Source organism: Pristiophorus japonicus, chromosome 23 (genome assembly GCF_044704955.1).
Source record: "Pristiophorus japonicus isolate sPriJap1 chromosome 23, sPriJap1.hap1, whole genome shotgun sequence".
NCBI classification, from domain to species: Eukaryota; Metazoa; Chordata; class Chondrichthyes; family Pristiophoridae; genus Pristiophorus; species Pristiophorus japonicus.
In genome coordinates, this window is record NC_091999.1 from 18,237,102 (window position 1) to 18,260,305 (window position 23,204).

Here is a 23,204-nt window from a genome sequence, read left to right on the forward strand (position 1 = left end):
GTTCCCCTCCCCTGAAGGTACTGACTCTGGCTGGGTTCAGTTCTACACTCACTGGTTCCCCTCCCCTGAAGGTACTGACTCTGGCTGGGTTCAGTTCTACACTCACTGGTTCCCCTCCCCTGAATGTACTGACTCTGGCTGGGTTCAGTTCTACACTCACTGGTTCCCCTCCCCTGAAGGTACTGACTCTGGCTGGGTTCAGTTCTACACTCACTGGTTCCCCTCCCCTGAAGGTACTGACTCTGGCTGGGTTCAGTTCTACACTCACTGGTTCCCCTCCCCTGAAGGTACTGACTCTGGCTGGGTTCAGTTCTACACTCACTGGTTCCCCTCCCCTGAAGGTACTGACTCTGGCTGGGTTCAGTTCTACACTCACTGGTTCCCCTCCCCTGAATGTACTGACTCTGGCTGGGTTCAGTTCTACACTCACTGGTTCCCCTCCCCTGAAGGTACTGACTGTGGCTGGGTTCAATCCAGACACTGACATCATTCACTTTGTTCCTGCACCAAGATGGCCGCGCATGCGCGCTGCTACTCACTGAATCAAAATGGAGGAACGCGGAACCTGCCTTCCTATACGAAGATGGCCGCCGTTATCCTGGGCCTGTGACAGGAGAAAGCCCCGAAGCTGCAACCGCCGATACTCCGGTTATTATTCCGGGCTTGCGGCGGGCACCGGTTGTTTGTGAAGCCTCCCCACCTCCCCGCTGGTCGCTTACTCCGCTCTGTCCCGCTGAAAAGTACACTTCTGAGTAGCCTTCTCAAAACATGTCTTCTCCGCCATTACAAGCCTCGCGCATGCTCCAAACACAGCCATGGCCCGCGCCTGCGCACTGAGCTCCTGTAGTCTGGGTGCGGCACTTTCTTCTCCGCGGGGCACGCTGGGTACAGAAGACCATGTTAAATCGGTGCAGGAGTGGGCCAGATACTGCACGGTAATATACAGAGTAAAGCTCCCTCTGTACTGTCCTAAACAATCCCAGGGCAGGTACAGCACGGGTTAGTTACAATTTAAAGCTTGCTGTACGCTGACTCATCAAACACTCCCAGGGCAGGTCAGTACATATTAAATACACAGTAAGGATCCAGCTACACTGTCCCACCAGGTATTCCCAGGGCATTTACAGCAAGGGTTAGATACAGAATAAAGCTCACTCTACACTGTCCCAACAAACAATCCCAGGGCAGGTACAGCACAAGTATTTTGTTGTTAATCTGTAAATAAAAAGCCCCCTGATTAAAGGGGGGAGGAGACACAAATAAACCAATTAAACTTTGGACGGTAAACTTAAATCAAATTAACAGTTGGTTGCTGGAGGCGATGATGCACTCCAGTCCGTCTGGTGCTGATCTCTTACAGAAGGCCGCAAGCGTACTGGTGGCAGGTACAGCACATGTTAGATAGAGAGTAAAGCTCCCTCTACAGTGACCTATCAAACACTCCCAGGGCAGGTACAGCATGGGTTAGATCCGGAGTAAAGCTCCCTCTGCATTCACCAATCCAACACTCCCAGGGCAGGTACAGCAGGGGTTAGATACAGAGTGAAGCTCCCTCTGCACTGTCCCATCAAACACTCCCAGTGCAAGCACAGCATGGGTTAGATACAGAGTGAATCTCCCTCTACACTGTCCCATCAAACACTCACAGGGCAAGTACAGCATAATTTAGATGCAGGGTAAATGTCTTTCTAAACAGGCAATCCAAAATTGCACAGGACAGGCACAACACAGGTTAGGTACACATCATCATCATTATAGGCAGTCCTTCGAAATCGAGGAAGAGTTGCTTACACTCGAAAGGTGAGTTCTTAGGTGACTAAATAGTCGAATACGGGAATTACAGTCTCGGTCACAGGTAGGACAGCCAGTCGTTGAAAGAAAGGGTGGGTGGGACTGGTTTGCCGCATGCTCCTCTGCTTGGTTTCTGCATGCGCTCAGCGATGAGACTTGAGGTGCTCAGCGCCCTCCCCGGATGCATTTCCTCTACTTAGAGTGGACTTTGGCCAGGGACCCCCAGGTATCAGTGGGGATGTTGCATTTTATCAAGGAAGCTTTGACGGTGCACTTGAAATGGTTCGTCTGCCCACCTTGAGCTCGCTTGCCATGTAGAAGTTCTGAGCAGAGCGCTTGCTTTGGGAGTCTTGTGTGAACCATGTGAACAATGTGGCAAACCAGATTAGGAAAATGGGAGGTGTAACGAGACCTGGGTGTCATGGTACATCAGTCATTGAAGGTTGGCATGCAGGTACAGCAGGCGGTTCAGAAAGCAAATGGCATGTTTGCCTTCATAGTGAGGGGATTTGAGTACAGGGACAGGGAGGTGTTGCTACAGTTGTACAGGGCCTTGGCGAGGCCAAACCTGGAGTATTGTGTACAGTTTTGGCATCCTAACTTGAGGAAGGACATTCTTGCTATTGAGGGAGTGCATCGAAGGTTCACCAGACTGATTCCCGGGATGGCGGCACTGACATATCAAGAAAGACTGGATCAACTGGGCTTGTATTCACTGGAGTTCAGAAGAATGAGAGGGGATCTCATAGAAACGTTTAACATTCTGATGGGTTTAGACAGGTTAGATGCAGGAAGAATGTTCCAATGTTGGGGAAGTCCAGAACCAGGGGTCACAGTCGAAGGATAAGGGGTAAGCCATTTAGGACCGAGATGAGGAGAAACTTCTTCACCCAGAGAGTGCTGAACCTTGGGAATTCTCTACCACAGAAAGTTGTTGAGGCCAATTCACTAAATATATTCAAAAAGGAATTAGATGAAGTCCTTGCTACTAGGAGGATCAATAGGTATGGCGTGAAAGCAGGAATGGGGTACTGAAGTTGCATGTTCAGCCATGAACTCATTGAATGGCGGTGCAGGCTAGAAGGGTCGAATGGGCTACTTCTGCACCTATTTTCTATGTTTCTATGTTTCTATGTGTGTCCCTGGAGATGGAGCATGCGGCAGCCACGAGAGATGGGCACCGCAGAGACTGGAGTGCATCATTTCAAGAGGAAACTGAATTTTAATTTTAATAAATTTGATTTGATTTGACAAAGCTTCCCTTAATGTTGAATTGTTAAGTTTTGTTTTTGGTGCCCTCAAAAATAATAAAGGGGCACTTTAATGAAAGTTTCTGGAGTGTGACGCCCCTCTCCACTTTAATCAGGGGACAATTGATTATTGTTTTACTTAAAATAGTTGTGAACAATGTGGCCCACCCAATGGAACTGGTCGAGTGTGGTCAGTGCTTTGATGCTGGTGATGTTGGTCTGATCGAGGAAACACCAGGACTGGTTTAATGAGAATGACGAGGAGATCCAAGAGCTAATTGTTAGCAAGCACAGGGCATTTCTGAACCTAAAACAACAACCCAACTCGGGAGCAGCAAAGCAGCATTACAGACGGCTTAAGGCTGAGGTCCAAGAAAAAACCTGTGACCTAAAGCATAGATGGTGGGTCGAGAAATCACAGGAGGTTCAGCAGCTGGCCGACAGCCATGATGTGTGACGAGTCTTCATCGCAGTCAAGGCCACCTATGGCCCAAGCACCCAAGGCCCCACCCCACTGCTGGCCAAGAATGGGGAAACACTCATCAAGGACACTGAGGCAGTCAGGACCCGCTGGAAGGAGCACTTCGAAGATCTCTTTAACTGAGACTCTGCCTTTGACTCGAGTGTCCTCGATTCCAACCCACAGCATGCTACCCGCCAACATCTCCGCAAAACCCCAGCCCTGCACGAGATAGAAAAGGCCATCCACCAGCTCAAGAACAACAAGGCAATGGGAGCGGATGAAATCCCCACTGAGGCACGAAAGTATAGCAGAGGGGCAATATTGGCAAAAATGCATGACCTCATCTCTCTCATCTGGAAGGAGGAGAGCATGCCTGGAGATCTCAGAGATGCAGTAATCTTTAACAAAGGGGACAAGTCCGATTGCGGCAATTACAGATGGATCACCCTGTTATCAGCCACTGGGAAAGCCATCACTAGAATCCTCCCAAACCGTCTTCTCCCTGTGGCTGAGGAACTCCTCCCGGAGTCACAGTGTGGTTTTCGTCCACTACGGTGTATGACGGACATGAGTAGGTACACAGTAAGGATCTCAATACGCTGTCCCATCAGACACTTGCAGGGAAGGTACAGCCTGGGTTAGATACAGAGTAAAGCTCCCTCCACAGTGTCCCATCAAACATTCCCAGAGCAAGTACAACATGGGTTAAACAAAGATGATACAGCTCCCTCTATACTGTTCCATCAGTCATTCCCAGGGCAAGTACAGCACAAGTTGGATACAGACTACATCTCCATCTAACTTGTCCAGTCATTCCAGGGCAGATATAGCATCGGATAGATATAGAGAAAATCTCCCTCTACACTGTTCTGCCAGACATTGCAAGGGTAGGTACAGCATGGGTTAAATACAGAGTAAAGCTCCCTCTACACTGTCCCATCAACCGTTCGCAGGGCAGGTACCACCAAGCTCATGGTCTACAGGATTGTAGTAATACCCGCCCTCCTGTATGGCTCAGAGGCATGGACCATGTACAGTAGACGCTCAAGTCACTGGAGATATATCACCAAAAATGTCTCTGCAAGAACCTACAAATCCCCTGGGAGGACTGGCACACCAACATCAGCGTCCTTGTCCAGGCTAACGTCCCCAGCATTGAAGCACTGACCACACTCGATTAACTCCACTGGGCAGGCCACATAGTTCGCATGCCAGACACAAGACTCCCAAACCAAGTGCTCTATGTGGAGCTCCTTCATGGCAAATGAGCTAAAGGTGGGCAGCGGAAACGTTACAAGGACACCCTCAAAGCCTCCCTGATAAAGTGCGACATCCCCACTGACAACTGGGATTCCCTGGCCAAAGACCACCTTAATTTAAGAAAGTGCATCCGGGAAGTTGCTGAGCACTTCGAGTCTCAATGCCGAGAGCATGCAGAAATCAAGCGCAGGCAGTGGAAAGAGCATGTGGCGAACCAATCACACCCACCCCTTCCCTCAATGATTATCTGTCCCACCTGTGACAGAGTCTGTGGCTCTCATATTGGACTGTTTAGACATCAAATAACTCACTTCAGGAGTGGAAGCAAGTCTTCCTCGATTCCGAGGGACGGCCTATGATGATGATGATGATGATGAGGAGGACAAGTCAGGTTAGATGCAGAGTAAAGCTCCCTCTACACAGTCTCACCAGACATTCCCAGGTAGGCACAGCAGGGGTTATTAAAGGTTAAGTCTCCTTCTAGCCTGTCCCAAACACTCACAGGGTAGGTACAGCATAGGTTAGATACAGAGTTAATCTCCCTCTATGCTGTCCCATCAAACACTCACACAACAGGCACAGCACGGGTCAGTCAGAGAGTAAAGCTCCCCATAGATTGCTCCATCAAACACGCTCATTGCAGGTACAGCACGGGTTAGATACAGAGTAAAACTCCCGCAAATCTCATTAAACATTCCCAGGGCAGGAACAACACGGGTTAGATACTGAGTAAAGCTCACTCTACACTGTCCCATCAAGCACTCAGAGGGAAGATACAGCACAGGTTAGATAAGAGAGAAAAGCTTGCTCTGCACTATCCCATCAAGAACTGCCAGAGCAGGTACTGCACAGGTTAGACAGCAAGGTTTAGGCTGGGTTTTCCAGAACTTGGGGCCTGGGCAACAGAAGGCACAGCCACCAATTATAATCAGGGATGCTCAGGAAGACATATATCTCATGGGTGAGCGGGTATCAGCGGTGGTTGTGGGGCTGGAGCAATTTACAGAGCTAGGGAGGGGCAAGGTCACGGAGGGATTTGAAAATAAGTATAAGAATATTGAACTCAAGGCATTGCTCAACTAGAAGCCAATGTAGGTCAGTGAGCACTGGGTTAATGGGTGAGCTGGACTTGGTGCGAGTTAGGGCATGGGCAGCCGAATTTTGGATTAACACTAGTTTATGTAGAGTAGAATGTGGGAGAAATGCATTGGAATAGTCAAGTCCAGAAGTCACACAGGCATGGATGAGGGCTTCAGAAGTGGATGAGCTGAGGCAAGAGCGGGGACGGATGATGTTACAGAGGTGGAAATAGGCAGTCTTAATTATGTTGTTGATATCTGATCAAATAACCTATTTCAGGGTTAAGTATGAAACCAAGGTTGCGAACAGTCTGGTTCAGGCTCAGACAGAAGTTGGGGAGAGGGATGGAGTTTGTCACTCGGGAACGGAGTGTGTGGCAATGACAATTACAAATATCAGAATATTTCACAGGCTATCACGTGCAAAATGCATGGATGAGTTTTTAAAATCCAATCGGTTCCAAAAATGGGTTACAGAAAGTAACAGATTTCAAACCTTATGCAAGATGGTTCAATAAAGGGGTGGTTCAAAGGATTTCAGCTGAGTTTAAGGTGAGACACTGCAGTTAAGTCTGCAACAACCACAACCCATGTTCTCAAATGGAACAAGTTTGGGGTTTGATAGAAGGCGAACTAGGTGAGAAGTGATATAAGTTAGATTAATAAAAAGCACTAAAGTGGAAGAGTCAGTAACAGAACATCAATTAGTCTCCTCTGATCATGGAGGAATCAAATATTCGACACAATGTGTCTGAACAAAGATAATGTATTCAACATTTATACACAATATTAATCTCCAGCTCAGGTATAGGGGTTATTAAGATCATCAGAAACAAACATGAGGTGCCAGAATGAACATGGTTCAGTGCCCAAAGCAATCACAGTAAATCCTGTTCGAGTCACAAATGCAGCCTTTTTGCTCAGCTCATTTAAAACTGAGATGAGGAGGAATTTCTTCTCTCAGAGTGTTGTAAATCTGTGGAATTCTCTGCCTCAGAGAGCAGTGGAGGCTGGGTCATTGAATATATTTAAGGTAGAGATAGCCAGATTTTTGAGCGATAAGGGAGTAAAGTGTTCCGGGGAGTGGGCAGGGAATCATAGAAACATAGAAACATAGAAAATAGGTGCAGGAGTAGGCCATTCGGCCCTTAGAGCCTGCACCACCATTCAAGAAGATCATGGCTGATCATTCCCTCAGTACCCCTTTCCTGCTTTCTCTCCATACCCCTTGATCACCTTACCGTAACGGACACATCTAACTCCCTCTTGAATATATCCAATGAACTGGCATCAACAACACTCTGCGGCAGGGAATTCCACAGGTTAACAACTCTCTGAGTGAAGAAGTTTCTCCTCATCTCAGTCCTAAATGATCTACCCCTTATCCTAAGACTGTGTCCCCTGGTTCTGGACTCCCCCAACATCGGGAACATTCTTCCCGCATCTAACTTGTCCAGTCCCGTCAGAATCTTATATGTTTCTATGAGATCCCCTCTCATCTTTCTAAACTCCAATGTATAAATTCCCAGTTGATCCAGTCTCTCCTCACATGTCAGTCCAGCCATCCCGGGAATCAGTCTGGTGCAGATTCAATAGTAACTTTCAAAAGGGAATTGGATATATACTTGAAATGGAAAAAATTGCAAGGCTATGGGGGGAAAGGGGAGGGTCGTGGGACTAATTTGGACAGCTCTTTCAAAGAGCCGGCACGTGATTGGCTGAATGGCCTCCTTCTGTGCTGTAAAATTTAATGAAATTTAAGTTGATGACCTAATGGTAGCATGTTAAAGTCCTTGGCTTTCCCTACAGATCAGTAACACTATCCTTGCAATAAAATGCAATGAGACACTGAAATGATCTTTTAAACACAAGCAGCTTGGCACCTGTACCAACACTTCGGTACCTGTAACTCGACACAAACACAGATCACAAACATTCTGCTGGGATAGTATGAGCTTGCTTATTGTGCATGTTACTTCTTCAGCCTTGCATCCCTACACATTTCAGGGCAATTAGGTCCTCTTGCTGAGGGCTGAAACCTATCTGAAAAAATTAATACATTATTTCGATGAGATCTGCAGCATCAAATGGTCAAAGAGTGTTGATGAACCTTTGGCCACTGGAGACAAGAATAATACTTTTTTTTTAAACACAGGGTTAAGTTGGACAATTCCTTTCCAGGACACTGCTCAGCTGTCTACCTGCATCGAGGTGCCATTGAGTGGTTGGTTGTACATCAGTAGACTAATATCGTCATAATCAGAGCTCGATTTTTTTTTGTTAGATTTCCTTTTCGTTATTGACTCTTTGAACTAGTCGACATATCCACGTGGGAACATTTGGCTAACAACTCTGTTGGGGAAAACATAATAAATTAATCCAAGTGCCCCCCAATCTGGGGGACACTCCAAACACTTTTCACGTGCCCTTTTTTTTTGTGATTTTTGTGGGGTTTTTTTGTTGTTTTTTTTTGGGTAGTAAAACGATAATTTACAAGTGCCCCCTATAAAAGGGGAGGGGGACACTAAAACCCAGCAATTAAAACAAATTAAACTTTAAAACATATAAAATCAAATTAAAATTTGGTTGCCGGCGGTGACAATGCACTCCAGTCCCTCCAGTGCCCACCTCTCGCGGAAGGCCGTGAGCGTACCAGTGGACACCATGTGCTCCATCTCCAGGGACACCGTGGCCCAGATGTAAGCACGGAAGAGAGGCAGGCAGTCAGGCTGAACGACCCACTCGAACGCGCGCTGCCTGGACCGGCTGATGGCACCCTTGGCAGTGCCCAGGAGCAGTCCTACAAGTAGGCCTTCGGACCTACCCGCTCCCCTCCGCACAGGGTGCCCAAAGATCAGGAGTGTGGGACTGAAGTGCAGCCAGAAATTGAGGAGCAGCTCATTTAAATAATGGAACAGGGGCTGCAACCTCGTATATTCACTTAAAACGTGGAACACAGACTCTTCCAGACCGCAGAAATTGCAGGCGGCCTGGGAGCCCATGAACCGACTTAAAAATTTATTGCACGGGCCTGCTCCGTGCACCACCCTCCAGGCCAAGTTCCAGATAAATAGCGGGAGGACTCCTGCGTAGAGTGCACTCCATCGGGGACCCCCGCCTCCTCCGGATGGCAAGATGGTACGCCATGCGTGTCCGGATGGCAGATGAGGATGGCAAGGTTGAGAGTGTGCAGGAGCAGCCCATACAGGAAACCCCACCGCGCAGAACTGAAAGGCACGGAGGGGATTTCCTTGAGGCGACTCAAGTTGTGAGGCACCGGCTCCCGAGGGAGGGTCCGGGGTTTGGCACCGATGAGGAATTCCGTCCAGATGGGGGTCAGTTTGGACGGGATCTCCCCACGTGCTTGAGCCTCCTCGACACACCTAACAGAGTCAGGGCCCAGAGCTGCTTTTAGCGACTTGATGGCATCGGCGACGCAGTGGACGTCGGCCGAATTTAGGCGCCATGCCAGCATGTCTGGCGCCATCCAGCCTGCTCCTCCACCATCCAGCAGGTCCCTGACCATGGTCACCTCGCCAGCCACAGCCCTCTAGTCCGACTGCAACCTAAAACCTTGATCGTGGAAGTACGGATTCCTGAGCAGCGGCTCCTGCAGGACAGCCGCCACTCCAGCTGTTGGAGAGCTGCACTTGGTGGAGACTTTGTTCCAACATTTGGCTAACAAGTCTGAAAAGAAAATGCCATCTGACTCAATCCTGACATTGGATCCTATTTTCCTTAAATGTACAAGGCAATTTCTTCACTGTCCTGCCCTGTCCCCTCAAGGTGCTAACTCGTGCTGGGGACAGTTTGGCAGCACATGGATGCCGTATGCTACTTTCCCAAGTGGCAATCCTTCAGTAAATGTCCGAAAGGAACTTGACCAGGGGTATCACAACCGAGTCCAAATTTGACAAGCTTTCTTGCAAGTAGGGATCAGTGGATCTGGCCGAAATTCTAGTTTCCTGAGTCCAGGGGCACCGAAACCAACTGTATCTCCAAACTGCTGTCTGAGACCAGCTAGCTCTGCAGAAAGCAATGATTGAACCTGGGACTATCTCGCCTCTTGGGCTCAGCTGCACACTAGCTATACCAACTACACCATCAATGGAAACAAATAAGACAACTGTAAGAAGTAGTGAGGTACTGATGTCTGATTCTGTAATCTGTACAGCGAGACACCAGGTCTATTCTTGAGCACCCTTCTGCGCTCAAAGAAATGTCAACATTTTGCTTGAGTAACTCATTGATTGTTCTGTCTCACGCTTCAGAATAGCAGCTTAGAAGTCTGGTGTGGCTTTATGGTTTACATGGGTCCAGGCTTTGGCCTGGAGAAGGTTCCGTCTGTTAAATGTCGACCCATACAATTGGACTGAAATTGCTGTCCAATTATGGTTGAACAACTCTCAAATTGCTTTGCTCTTAGACCTAAATCGGCAATCAGCATGTGACTGATTGATACCTGCCAGCAGCAATTCCACACCCATAGATTGGAGCGTTGCATTATTCTGCCCAGTGGTCAGAACATCTGTGCGAGTTCAGAAGCCCATAATAGTCAGAACACTGCAGGATATATTTCCACAAGGAACAGAACGGAGAGAAACGACAGTCCCTTCCCAACTAACAGATGATACTTCTAGTCTTCAAACCTGAGCTTCCTAAAAAGTAGAGCTGAGTCTATGATCAGATCAGCCATGACCTTATTCAATGGGGAGCAGGCTCGGGGTTCTGGGTGGCCCACTCCTGTTCCTATTTCTCATGGTCATATGTACCCAGCATGCTCCGCGGAGGAGAATGTGCTGCATCCAGACTACAGGAGCTCAGTGCGCAGGCGCGGGCCTGGCTGTGTTTGGAGCATGCGCGGTGTGTGTAATGGTGGAGGAGACATGTTTTGGACAGGCTTCTCAGAAGTGACCTTTTCAGCGGGACGGAGCGGAGTAATGGACCAGCAGGGAGCCGGGGAGGCTTCATAAACAACCGGTGTCCGCTGCAAGCCCGGAAGTGGGTGAGTTCGGGCAAGTAGGGGTGGCTTTGTCTTGTTTTTCCTATCTGTGCTGACACTAGAGCAGCTGATTATGAATGCGAGAGTAGGAGACAGAGGCCCAGAGACCAGCCCAACCAGTTGCAGACAAAGATAGAGGGTTTCAAATCGAGAGGTGACGTCGCAGCCAAGCTGGTAAGTGGTTGGCTGTTCGACTGGTAAGTATAACTCTCTTTTAGACTGACTTTTAGATTGGTTTAATTGGCAGCCAACCAATAAGTAGCTGTTTGGTGTTTAAGTAAATTTTAGTAAGTAAATTAATTTTAGGGTTAAGTCATGGCAGCAGAGCTCGGACATGTGTCATGCTCCTCCTGTGTTACGTGGGAAGTCAGGGACGCTTCCACTGTCCCTGACTACTATGTGTGTGGGAAGTGTGTCCAACTGCAGCTCCTGACCGACCGCATGACGGCACTGGGAAAAAGAGTGGGAGAGCTATAGTGATAGGGGACTCTACTGTAAAGGGAATAGATAGGAGTTTCTGCGGACGCAACCGAGACTCCAGGATGGTATGTTGCCTCCCTGGTGCAAGGGTCAAGGATGTCTCGGAGCAGCTGCAGAGCATTCTGGAGAGGGAGGGTGAACAGCCAGTTGTCGTGGTACATGTAGGTACCAACGATATAGGTAAGAAGTGGGAAGAGGTCCTACAAGCTGAATTTAGGGAGCTAGGAGTTAAATTAAAAAGTAGAACCTCAAAAGTAGTAATCTCTGGATTGCTACCAGTGCCACGTGCTAATCAGAGTAGAGGGAGCAGGGTAGTTAGAATAAATACGTGGCTTGAGCAGTGGTGCAAGAGGGAGGGATTCAAATTCCTGGGACATTGGAACCAGTTCTGAGGGAAGTGGGACCTGAGCTGCAAGGAGGATGCTATCAGGCTGCAGATAGACTTGGATAGGTTAGGTGAGTGGGCAAATGCATGGCAGATGAAGTATAATGTGGATTAATGTGAGGTTATCCACTTTGGTGGTAAAAACAGAGAGACAGACTATTATCTGAATGGTGACAGATTAGGAAACGGTGAGGTGCAACGAGACCTGGGTGTCATGGTACATCAGTCATTGACGGTTGGCATGCAGATACAGGAGGCGGTTAAGAAATCAAACGGCATGTTGGCCTTCATAGCGTGGGGATTTGAGTACAGGGGCAGGGAGGTGTTAGTACAGTTGTACAGAGCTTTGTTGAGGCCACACCTGGAGTATTGTGTACAGTTTTGGTCTCCTAACTTGAGGAACGACATTCTTGCTATAGAGGGAGTGCAGCGAAGGTTCACCAGACTGATTCCCGGGATGGTGGGACTGACATATCAAGAAAGACAGGATCAACTGGGCTTGCATTCACTGGAGTTCAGAAGAATGAGAGGGGCTCTGATGGTTTTCGACAGGTTAGATGCAGGAAGAATGTTCCCAGAACCAGGGGTCAGAGTTTAAGGAGAAGGTGTAAGTCATTTAGGATCGAGATTAGGAGAAACCTCTTCACCCAAAGAGTGGTGGACCTGTGGAATTTGCTACCATAGAAAGTTGTTGAGGTCAATTCACTAAATATATTCAAAAAGGAGTTCGATGTAGTCCTTACTACTAGGGGGATCAAGGGGTATGGCGAGAAAGCAGGAATGGGTTACTGAAGTTGCATGTTCAGCCATGAACTCATTGAATGGCGGTGCAGGCTCGAAGGGCCGAATGACCTACTCCTGCCCTATTTTCTATGTTTCTATGTTTCTATAATAACCGGAATATCGGCGGTTACAGCTTCGAGGCTTTCTCCCGGTCACAGGCCCAAGGTAACAGCGGCCATCTTGGTACAGGAAGCATGTTCGGCGTTCCGCCATCTTGATGCAGTTAGTAGCAGAGTGCATGCGCGGCCATCTTGGTGCTGGAATGTTCGTGTCTGGAACTGAACCCAGCCAGAGTCAGCACCTTCAGGGCAGGGGCACCAGTGTGTGCAGAACTGAACCCAACTAGAGTCAGGACCTTCAGGGGAGGGGCACCAGTGAGTGCAGAACTGAACCCAAGCAGAGTCAGGACCTTCAGGGGAGGGGAACAAGTGAGTGTAGAACTGAACCCAGCCAGAGTCAGGACCTTCAGGGGAGGGGAACCAGTGAGTGTAGAACTAGACCCAGCCACAGTTAGCACCATTATTGGAGTAGAGGGAGAGGAAACCAGTGATTGTAGAACTGGACTCAGCCAGAGTCAGCACCATCAAGGGGGGAGGGGAGCCAGTGAGTGTCGAAATGTACGCAGCTAGAATTGGTGGGGAAAATTGGGAGTGGAGATGAAGCAGTCTATAACATAAGAATATAAGAAATAGGAGCAGGAGTAGGCCATTTGGCCCCTCGAGCCTGCTCCCCATTCAATAAGATCATGGCTGATCTGATCATGGACTCGACTCCACATCCGTGTCCGCTCCCCATAACCCTTTACTCCCTTATCGCTGAAAATGTGTCTCTCTCCACCGTAAATATATTCAAAGACCCAGCTTGCACAGCTCTTTGGGGCAGCTAATTCCATGGATTTACAACCCTCAGAGAAGAAATCTCAGTTTTAAATGGGCGGCTCTTTATTCTGAGACTATTTCCGCTAATTTTAGTTTCCCCTATGAATGGAAATATCCCCTCTGCATCCATCTTGGCGAGCCACCTCATTATCATTAAGTTTCAATAAGATCACCTCTCATTCTTCTGAACTCCAATGTGTAGAGGCTAAACCTACTCAACCTATGTTCAGAAATCAACCCCCTCATCTCTGGAATCAACCTAGTGAACATTCTCTGAACAGCCTCCAATGTAAGTATATCCTTCCTTACATACGGAGACCAAAACTGTACACAGTACTCCAGGTGTGGCCTCACCATTACTCTGTACAGTTGTAGCAGGACTTCTCTGCTTTTATACTCTATCCCCCTTGCAATAAAGGCCAACATTCCATTTGCCTTCCTGATTACTTGCTGTACCTGCATGCTAACTTTTTGTGTTTCATGCACAAGACCCCCAAGTCTCTCTGTAATGCAGCTCTTTGCAATTTTTCTCCATTTAAATTATAATTTGCGTTTCTATTATTTCTGCTAAAGTGGATAACCTCACATTTTCCCACATTATACTTCATCTGCCAAATGTTTGCCCTCTGACTAAACCTGTCTGTATCCCTTTGCAGATTTTTTGTGTCTTCCACACAATTTTTGTAACAACTGCAAACTCGGTCCCTTCATCCAAATCATTAATATGGATTGTAAATAGTTGAGGACCCAGCGCCAATCCCTGCGGCACCCCACTAGTCATGTTTGCCAACTGGAAAATGACCCATTTATCCCGACCCTCTGTTTTCTGTTAGTTAGCCAATCCCCTATTCACGTTAATATATTACCCCCAACCCAGTGTGCTTTTATATTGTGCAGTAACCTCTTAGGTGGCACCTTATCGAATGCCTTCTGGAAATCCAAATACATCACATCCACTGCTTCCCCGTTATCCACCCTGCTCGTTACATCCTCAAAGAACTCCAGCGAATTTGTAAACTTGATTTCCCTTTCATAAAACCATGTTGAATCTGCTTGAATGAATGATGCTTTTCCAAATGTCCTGCTACTGCTTCCTTAATAATGGACTCCAGCATTTTCCCAACGACAGAAGTTAGGCTACCTGGTATATGGTTTCCTGCTTTTTGTCTGCCTCCTTTTTCAAATCGGCAAGTTACATTTGCGCTTTCCAATCTGTTGGGACCGCACTAGAATCCAGGGAGTTTTGGTAGATTACAACCAATGCTTCCACTATCTCTGCAGCCACTTCTCTTAAGACCCTAGGATGCAAGCCATCATGTTCAGGGGACTGTTCTGTCTTTAGTCCCATTATTTTACCTAATACTACATCATTAGTGATTGTATTACGTAACTCCCTACCTATAGCCCCTCGCTTATCCACTGCTGGGATGTTTTTAGTGTCTTCTACCATGAAGGACTCTTACTGTATTCTGTATTCTGTGCTAGCTTACTTTCATAATCTATCTTCCCTCTCAATCATTTTTTTAGTCGTTCTCTGCTGGCTTTTAAAAATGTCATAAACCTCTGGCCTCCCACTAGTCTTGGCCACACCGCATGCCTTTGTTTTCAATTTGATTCCTCCCTTATTTCCTTAGTTAGCCACGGATGGTTATCCCTTCTCTTAGTCTCTCCTTCTCATTGGGATATATTTTTGTTGCAGGTAATGAAATATCTCCTTAAATGTCTGCCACTGCTCATCAACCGTCCCATTCTTTAATCTATTTTCCCAGTCCACTTTAGCCAACTCTGCCCTCATACCTCTGCAGTCTCCTTTATTTAAGCTTAGGACCCTAGTTTGAGAACCAACTTTCTCACCCTCCAGCTGAATTTGAAATTCAACCATATTATGGTCACTTATTCCAAGAGGATCTTTTAGTACGAGATCATTTATTAATCCTGCCTCATTACACAGTACTAGATCTAAGATAGCCTGCTCCCTGGTTGGTTCCACAAAGTACTGTTCAAGGAAACTATCCCGGATATACTCTATGGACTCCTCCTCAAGGCTACCCTGGCAAATTTGCTTTGTCCAATCAATATGAAGTTTAAAATCACCCATAAATATTGCCGTTCCTTTATTACAAGCCTCCATTATTTCTTGATTTATACTCCGTCCAACAGTGTAGCTACTGTTAGGGGCCTATAGACTCTGCCCACCAGTGACTTTCCCTTTATTATTCCTCATCTCCACCCAAACTGATTCAATATCTTGATCCTCTGAGCAAATATCGTTTCTCACTAACGCACTGATCTCATCCTTTATTAACAGAGCTATCCCACCTCCTTTTTTTTCTGTCTGTCCTTCCGAATTGTCAAATATCCTTGAATATTTAGTTCCCAGTCCTGGTCACCTTGCAACCACGTCTCTGTAATGGCTATCAGATCATACCCATGTGTATCTATTTGTGCCGTCAACTCATCTATTTTGTTACGAATGTTATGTGCATTTAGACAAAGAACTTTTAAATTTGTTTTTTTACCTGTTTTTCCTGCTTTTTTCTTCTGTCCTTCAAACTCACTTTCTATATTTTTGCTTTCTAATTCCAGCTTTACTTCCCTACCTACTGAATCTATTCTCAGGTTCCCATTCCCCTGCCAAGCTAGTTTAAACTCTCCCCAACAGCACTGGCAAACCCCCCCACCCCCGGCGAGGATATTGGTCCCGGCTCTGTTGAGGTGCAACCCGTCCGGCTTGTACTGGTCCCACCTCCCTCCAGAAGCGGTCCCAATGCATCAGGAATCTAAAGCCCTCCCTCCTGTACCATCTCTCCAGCCACGCATTCATCTGCTCTATCCTCCTATTTCTGTACTCACTAGCTCATGGCACCAGGAGTAATTTTAAATATTACCTTAGACCATGTCACTGTTTATAATTACACATGACCCTGTCTCGGTTTATATTACATTCGACCCTGCCTCTGTTTATATTACACTAGACCCTGTCCCTGTTTTTATTACACTAGATAGTATCACTGCTTATAAATAGAAGTATAGAGTACAAACGCGTGGATATTATGATGAACCTGTACAAAACACTGGTTCGGCCTCAACTGGAGTATGATGCCCAATTGTGTGCAACACACTTTGGGAATAATGTGAAGGCCTTGGAGAGGTTGCAGAAAAAAATTACGAGAATGATTCCAGGGATGAGGGACTTCAGTTACCTGAACAACTGGAGCAGCTGAGGTTGCAAGGGGATAGAGTATAAAAGCAGAGAAGTCCTGCTACACCGGTACAGGGTTTTGATGAGGCCGCACCTCGAGTACTGCGTACAGTTTTGATCTCTGTATTTAAGGAAGGATATACTTTCATTGGAGGCAACTCAGAGAAGGTTCACTAGGTTGATTCCTGACATGAGGGGGTTGACTTATGGAGAAAGATTGAGTAGCTTGCGCCTATACTCATTCGAGTTCAGGAGACTGAGAGGTGATATAATTGAAACATATAAGATATTGAGGGGGCTTGACAAGGTGCATTCAGAGAGGATATTTCCACTCATACGGGAATCTAGAGCTGAGGGGGCATAGTTTCAGAATAAGGGATTGCCCATTTAAAACTGAGATGAGGGGGAATTTCTTCTCTCAGGGTTCTAATTCTGTGGCATTCTTTGCCCCAGAGAGCTGTGGAGACCGGATCATTGAATATATTTAAGGCGAAGATAGATAGATTTTTTAGCGATTATGGGAGTAAAAGGTTTATGGGGAGCGGGCGGGGAAGTGGAGCTGAGTCTATGATTAGATCAGCCATGATTTTATTGAATGACGGAGCAGGCTCGAGGGGCAAATGGCCGACTCCCATTTTATTTCTTATGTTCCCCTTGGAGCAGGGAAGATTGAGCGGAGATTTGATAGAGGTGTTCAAAATCATGAGTAGTCTTGCCAGAGTAGATCATGAGATACTGTTCCCATTGGCAGAAGGGTCGAGAACCAGAGGACACAAATTTGAGGTGATTGGCAAAAGAACCAAAGGCGACACAAGAAAAAACCTTTTTGCGTAGCGAGTGTTTAATATCTGGATTGCACGGCCTGAAAGTGTGGTGGAGGCAGTCTCAATCACGGCTTTCAAAAGGGAGTTGGATAAGTACCTGAAAGAAAACCATTTGCAGGGCTGTGGGGTAAGGGTGGGGGAATGGGACTAGCTGAGGTGCTCTTGCAGAGAGCTGGCACGGGCTCGACGGGCCGAACGATCTTGTTCCGTGCTGTAACCATTCTCTGATTCTATGGTTCTAACTCTCTCATCATAAGCCTCCATTCCCTTCTCCCTCATATGCTGATCTTCAGTGCTTCGATACTGGAAACACAGAGCGACCAATCCAGAGCCGCTCTGTATCAGGGTGGGCGCTGGATGCGGAAGTCGCTCCCTGGCCTCCTGTGTGGGTCGGTTTGTTGCATCAGTTTGAGCTGGATTGGAGAGGGGGGAGAAGCTGCTGGGTTTAACCCCCAGTACCTCTGGGCCCAGTCGGGACCAACAATTTCCGATGAGAGACTATCAACGGCGGTGGATTCTAGGGGAGATTAGGTTGTGAAACAGACACTGCCCGCACAATGTAGAAGAGTATTGTTTTAGGAACAAGTATTTCTATAGAGGCTTTCAATATACAGATTTGTTTTAATCCATTCTTAGGATGTGGGTGTCGCTCGTAGGGCCAGAATATATTTCCAATTTCCATTTGCCCCTTGACAAGGTGATGGTGGGCCTTCTCGAACCGCTGCAGTCCGTGTGGTGAAGGCCCTCCCACAATGCTGTTAGGTGAGGAGTTCCAGGATTTTCACCCAGTGACGATGTAGGAACGGTGATATATGCCCAAGTCAGGATGGTGTGAAACTTGGAGGTGATGGATTTCCCATACACCTGCTGCCCTGGTCCATCGAAGTGGGAGAGGTTGTGGGTTTGGGAGGTTCTGTCAAAGTTCTGGTCGAGTTACAGATGTTTAAATTCCCTCCTCTTCGCCCTGACCACCTCTCCCTCCTCCCATAGAGGCCAGAGTCTTGTGTAGGCCCAGACCGGGTGGTGGGTTCCCTTCCCTGAAGGACATTGGTGATCAGTTGGGTTATTATGACAATCCGGCAGCCTTCGTGGTCACTTTTTTTCTGTTGGCGGCCGCACAAATAGCCAGGTTCATTCAGCTCAATTTCACAACCTGCCTTTGTGTTTTTATGGGTTCTATCTCACCCACCCTTTTTTCTGTTTGAAACTCACTTTACAGGTTATTAAAAGGGGAAGATTTGTCGACCAGAGGCTCAAACCAAACATCACATTAAGATATGACCGAGTCACTCGATTCATCGGGAATGGAATATCATCGGCCTTTGACCATGGAAGCAAAAAGCACTGTTCACAGTGGGGAGAAATGGTACACGTGCTCTGCGTGTGGACAAGGCTTCAGCCGATCAGCCAACCTGGAGAGACACAAGTGCAGTCATACTGGGGAGAAACTGTGTAAATATGGGGACTGTGGGAAATGTTTCAAACTGGAAACACATTGGCGAGTTCACACTGGGGAGAGGCCATTCAGCTGGTCCGATTGTGGGAAGGGATTCACTTGGTCAGCCGACCTGCTGAGGCACCAGCGAGCTCACACTGGAGAGAGGCCGTTCACTTGCTTCGATTGTGGGAAGGGATTCGCTCGGTCCTCCCACCTGCTGAGGCACCAGCAAATTCAAGCTGGGGAGAGGCCATTCACCTGCTCTGAGTGTGGGAGGGGATTCACTCAGTCATCCACCCTGATGAAACACCAGTGTGTTCACAAGTGACTGCAGGGGTGGGATTCTGCTGTTATTGCTGCTGTTAATCACATCCGGACTGAACCATGTTCATTCTGACAGTTGAGGTTTGTTTCTGCTGATGCTAATAACTCATGTAACTGGACTGGAGTTTAATATTTGCGATATAGACAAATAAATTAGTGTTGCTTTCAACATATTGCTGTGGATTTTTGTCTTTACCACCCGAGTGTTTAGCATCACCTGACTGGAGCTCAGTGAGGACAATCTGTGGGGAGGATCGTATGTGGGAGACCTTCAGCATGGACACAATCCTTCAGGGTCACACTGAGAGGGGCAAACGGCACTTTGGTCTATCTCATCACACTTCACTGTCAGCAAAGTCACCGTGTGGGGTAATCTTGACGGTGTAAGGTGCAGATGATATCCACCCAAGTATGTTTAAAGAGATGGGATGGGTGCTCTGTTAGCCCCTTGCCCATATCTCCAACAGCTCAGTAAAATCATGGGTTGTTCCCTGAGATTGGAAGGTAGCACACGTAGTTCCCATTTTTCAAATTGGGCACAAGTCAGAGCTCGGGAATTGAAGGCCCATCAACGTGACCTCGATCACCGGGAAGGTGCTTGATCCTGAGAGATGCTGTTTTCCATCATGGGGAAAGGGAAGGGGCCATTAGAGATACTGAACATGAATTCCAGTAAACATGGTCACGTCTTACAAACTATCTTGAGTTTGTAAAGAAGTTGTTAGGTTTGTGGATGGGGGGATCTGGTTGACATTGTCTACCTCAAGGTGTCAAACTCATTTTCTATGTTGGGCCTGATCCAATATCCTGGCACTTGGCATGGGCCACATTCAGAAAAAGCTATTAAAATAGGAATAAATGAAATAAACTACATCGGAATTTACATTTAGATTTGATTTACTGCCTCTGCTCTCGATCCCTGGCACCTCTTAGCTTGAGCATTCATGAACTGATCCTGCTCACACCATAACCACAAGGATATCGGTGCATGGTTCTGCCTGTAACCACAAGGCTGTGTCACTGCCACACACACATACCGTTTTCTTGTTTCACATCTTCATACAAACACCATCACCCCACACATCCCCTTTCTACACAATTGCAGCAGACATGAGCAAGGACATGAGGCTTATTAAAAGACACATTTCATTACAGCAAAGGTTACACTGGGAGACATGTTCAGTTATCTTCCATTACAGGCAAAATGCCGGGCAAACCAGCAGCACACTGGCACCTGAGCAGTGTCTCATCGGCCTACAGGCTTTTCTTAAATAGATTTTCTGCCTGGATATAAACTTAAACCAGCTTTGCAGACGTGATGCTCTATTCACACATAGAAGGTGAGAGAGGTGCTGTGGGGAACATACTAATCCAGTAGCTGAAAGTGATTAACAGACTGGGTTTTGTGTTTAGTGATCCCGGGCGTGTTACCAATACCAGCAAAGATAAAGCCCATGGAATAAAAGGGACAGTGGATACTGTCTCACTGTAAGCGAGTCAGAATGAGAAGCTTTAACAACAGCTGATGTTTCACAAAGGGAGACCTCACCAGACCAAAGGACATTGGAGGTGTTTAATGGGCTGTTTGTGTCACTGGGCTACAGGAGGCTATTTGTGACAGAAGGAAAGCTGTTCACAGCAAACAAACAGTTTACCTGCCAGTCCAGGCCCACTCTGACCCCCCCTTCTCTCTCTCACTGTTGATGGACACTGCTGCAGTAATTGCTCCTCTGACTTTTCCTCTCTTCTCCCTCCTACACCCTTCATACACGACCCGACACAATCTCCCTCCCCCGACATCCTCACTGTGCTGGAGTCCACGCCCATCTCCCCATGTGCTCCTTGTTCTCTTCCTGGATGCTGAAACTACAGTCTGCATCCCACTGTACTTAAGGAAGTGGCCCGAGAAATAGTGGATGCATTGCTCATCATTTTCCAACAGTCTATCGACTCGGGATCAGTTCCTATGGACTGGAGGGTAGCTAATGTAACACCACTTTTTAAAAAAGGGGGGAGAGAGAAAACGGGTAATTATAGACTGGTTAGCCTGATAAGGGTCGTGGGGAAAATGTTGGAATCAATTATTAAAGATGAAATAGCAGCGCATTTGGAAAGCAGTGACAGGAACTTTCCAAGTCAGCATGGATTTATGAAAGGGAAATCATGCTTGACAAATCTTCGAGAATTTTTTGATGATGTAACTAGTCGAGTGGACAAGGGAGAACCAGTGGATGTGGTGTATTTGGACTTTCAAAAGTTTTTTGACAAGATCCCACACAAGAGATTGGTGTGCAAAATTAAAGCACATGGTATTAGGGTTAATGTATGGATGTGGATAGAGAACTGTTTGGCAGACAGGAAGCATAAAGTCTGGATAAACGGGTACTTTTCAGAATGGCAGGCCGTTACTAGTGAGGTGCCGCATGGCTCAGTGCTGGGACCCCAGCTATTTACAATATACATCAATGATTTAGATGAAGGAATGGAGTGTAATATCTCCAAGTTTGCAGATGATACTAAGCTGGATCGCGGTGTGAGCTGTGAGGAGGATGCTAAGAGGCTGCAGGGTGAATTGGACAGGCAAATGCATGGCAGATGAAGTATAATGTGGATAAATGTGAGGTTATCCACTTGATGGCTAAAACATGAAGACAGAATATTATCTGAATGGCGACAGATTAAGAAAAGGGGAGTTGTAATGGGACAAGGGTGTCATGGTACATCAGTCATTGAAAGTTGGCTTGCAGGTACAGCAGGTGGTGAAAAAGGCAAATGGTATGTTGGCCTTCATTGCAAGCGGATTTGAGTATAGGTGCAGGGAGGTCTTACTGCAGTTGTGCAGGGCCTTCGTGAGGCCTCACCTGGAATATTGTGCTCAGTTTTGGTATCTTATTCTGAAGAAGGACATTCTTGCTATTGAGGGAGTGCAGCAAAGGTTCACGTGACTGATTCCCGGGACGGCAGGACTGACCTATGATGATTGACTGGATCGACTGGGCCTGTATTCACTGGAGTTTAGAAGAATGAGAGGGGATCTCATAGAAACATATAAGATTCGGACGGGACAGGACAGGTTCGATGCAGGAAGAACGTTCCCGATGTTGAGAAAGTCCAGAACCAGGGGACATAGTCTAAGGATAAGAGTTAAGCCATTTAGGACCGAGATTAGGAGAAACTTCTTCACTCAAAGTTGTTAACCTGTGGAATTCTCTGCCGCAGAGAGTTGTTGATGCCAGTTCGTTACATATATTCAAGAGTGGGTTAGATATGGCCCTTACCTCTGAAGGGATCAGTGGTATGGAGAGAAAGCAGGAAAGAGGTACTGAGGTGAATGATCAGCCATGATCTTATTGAATGGTGGTGCAGGCTCGAAGGGCCGAATGGCCTATTCCTGCACCTATTTTCTATGCTTCTATATTTCTAACTAACTCTTCCCCCTCCTGAAGTCTACAGGCTCTAAAACTGAAGCTTGGTGACCCTCAGTCCCTACTCCTTGATTTACCTCCCCTTCTATCCTCCTCTTTCCCCCTTGGTTGTGTTCCAAACTCTGGGCCTTGGGCCTTCCTGGGGATTCTCAGCATGAACAGGGTGTGTGTGTTGAGACAGGATGTCCCAGCTCTCCACCTTTAAAGGGACAAGGAGAGGACCAGATTGGTTAAATGGCCCTGCTTAGTGACATCACTGCAGCGCCTAGCAACCACTCTCCCTGAGCCCTGCTCATTATGGGCTGGGTTGAGCTCAGTGCTGTCACAGGAAGGGCAACAGGAGCAGGATTAGAGCCGTGTGGAGCCCAGTATTAATGGGGAGATGTACAGCATCAATTTATACCTTATTGAGTGAGAAATGTCAGTGTCCCAGACACTCCCTGTCCCTCAGTATCTGTGTCGGGGAGCGACCGATGGGTTCACTCTGCATATGACCCGTGCTGTGCCCGACTGGAGAGTGTTTGATGCTGGCACGAGGTGCTCAGCTCAATGAACACAACATTTTATCCAAAGATGATCAGATAAACCCATCAGCCTCTCACCTGGACACAGGCCCTGAA

General features: G+C 47.2%; 1 protein-coding gene across 1 annotated transcript in view; it reads left to right on the top strand.

The window, feature by feature from the left end:
* The first annotated feature begins 10,773 nt into the window (after window positions 1–10,773).
* The window catches only part of LOC139235418 (zinc finger protein 271-like), a 95,387-nt gene continuing 82,956 nt past the window's right edge, over window positions 10,774–23,204 (top strand). Inside the window, exons 1-2 of the mRNA XM_070866542.1 lie at window positions 10,774–10,848; window positions 18,617–19,149. Coding sequence (XP_070722643.1) covers window positions 18,675–19,149 — 475 coding nt within the window. The 5' untranslated portion in view covers window positions 10,774–10,848; window positions 18,617–18,674. The remainder of the gene's footprint in view (window positions 10,849–18,616; window positions 19,150–23,204) is intronic.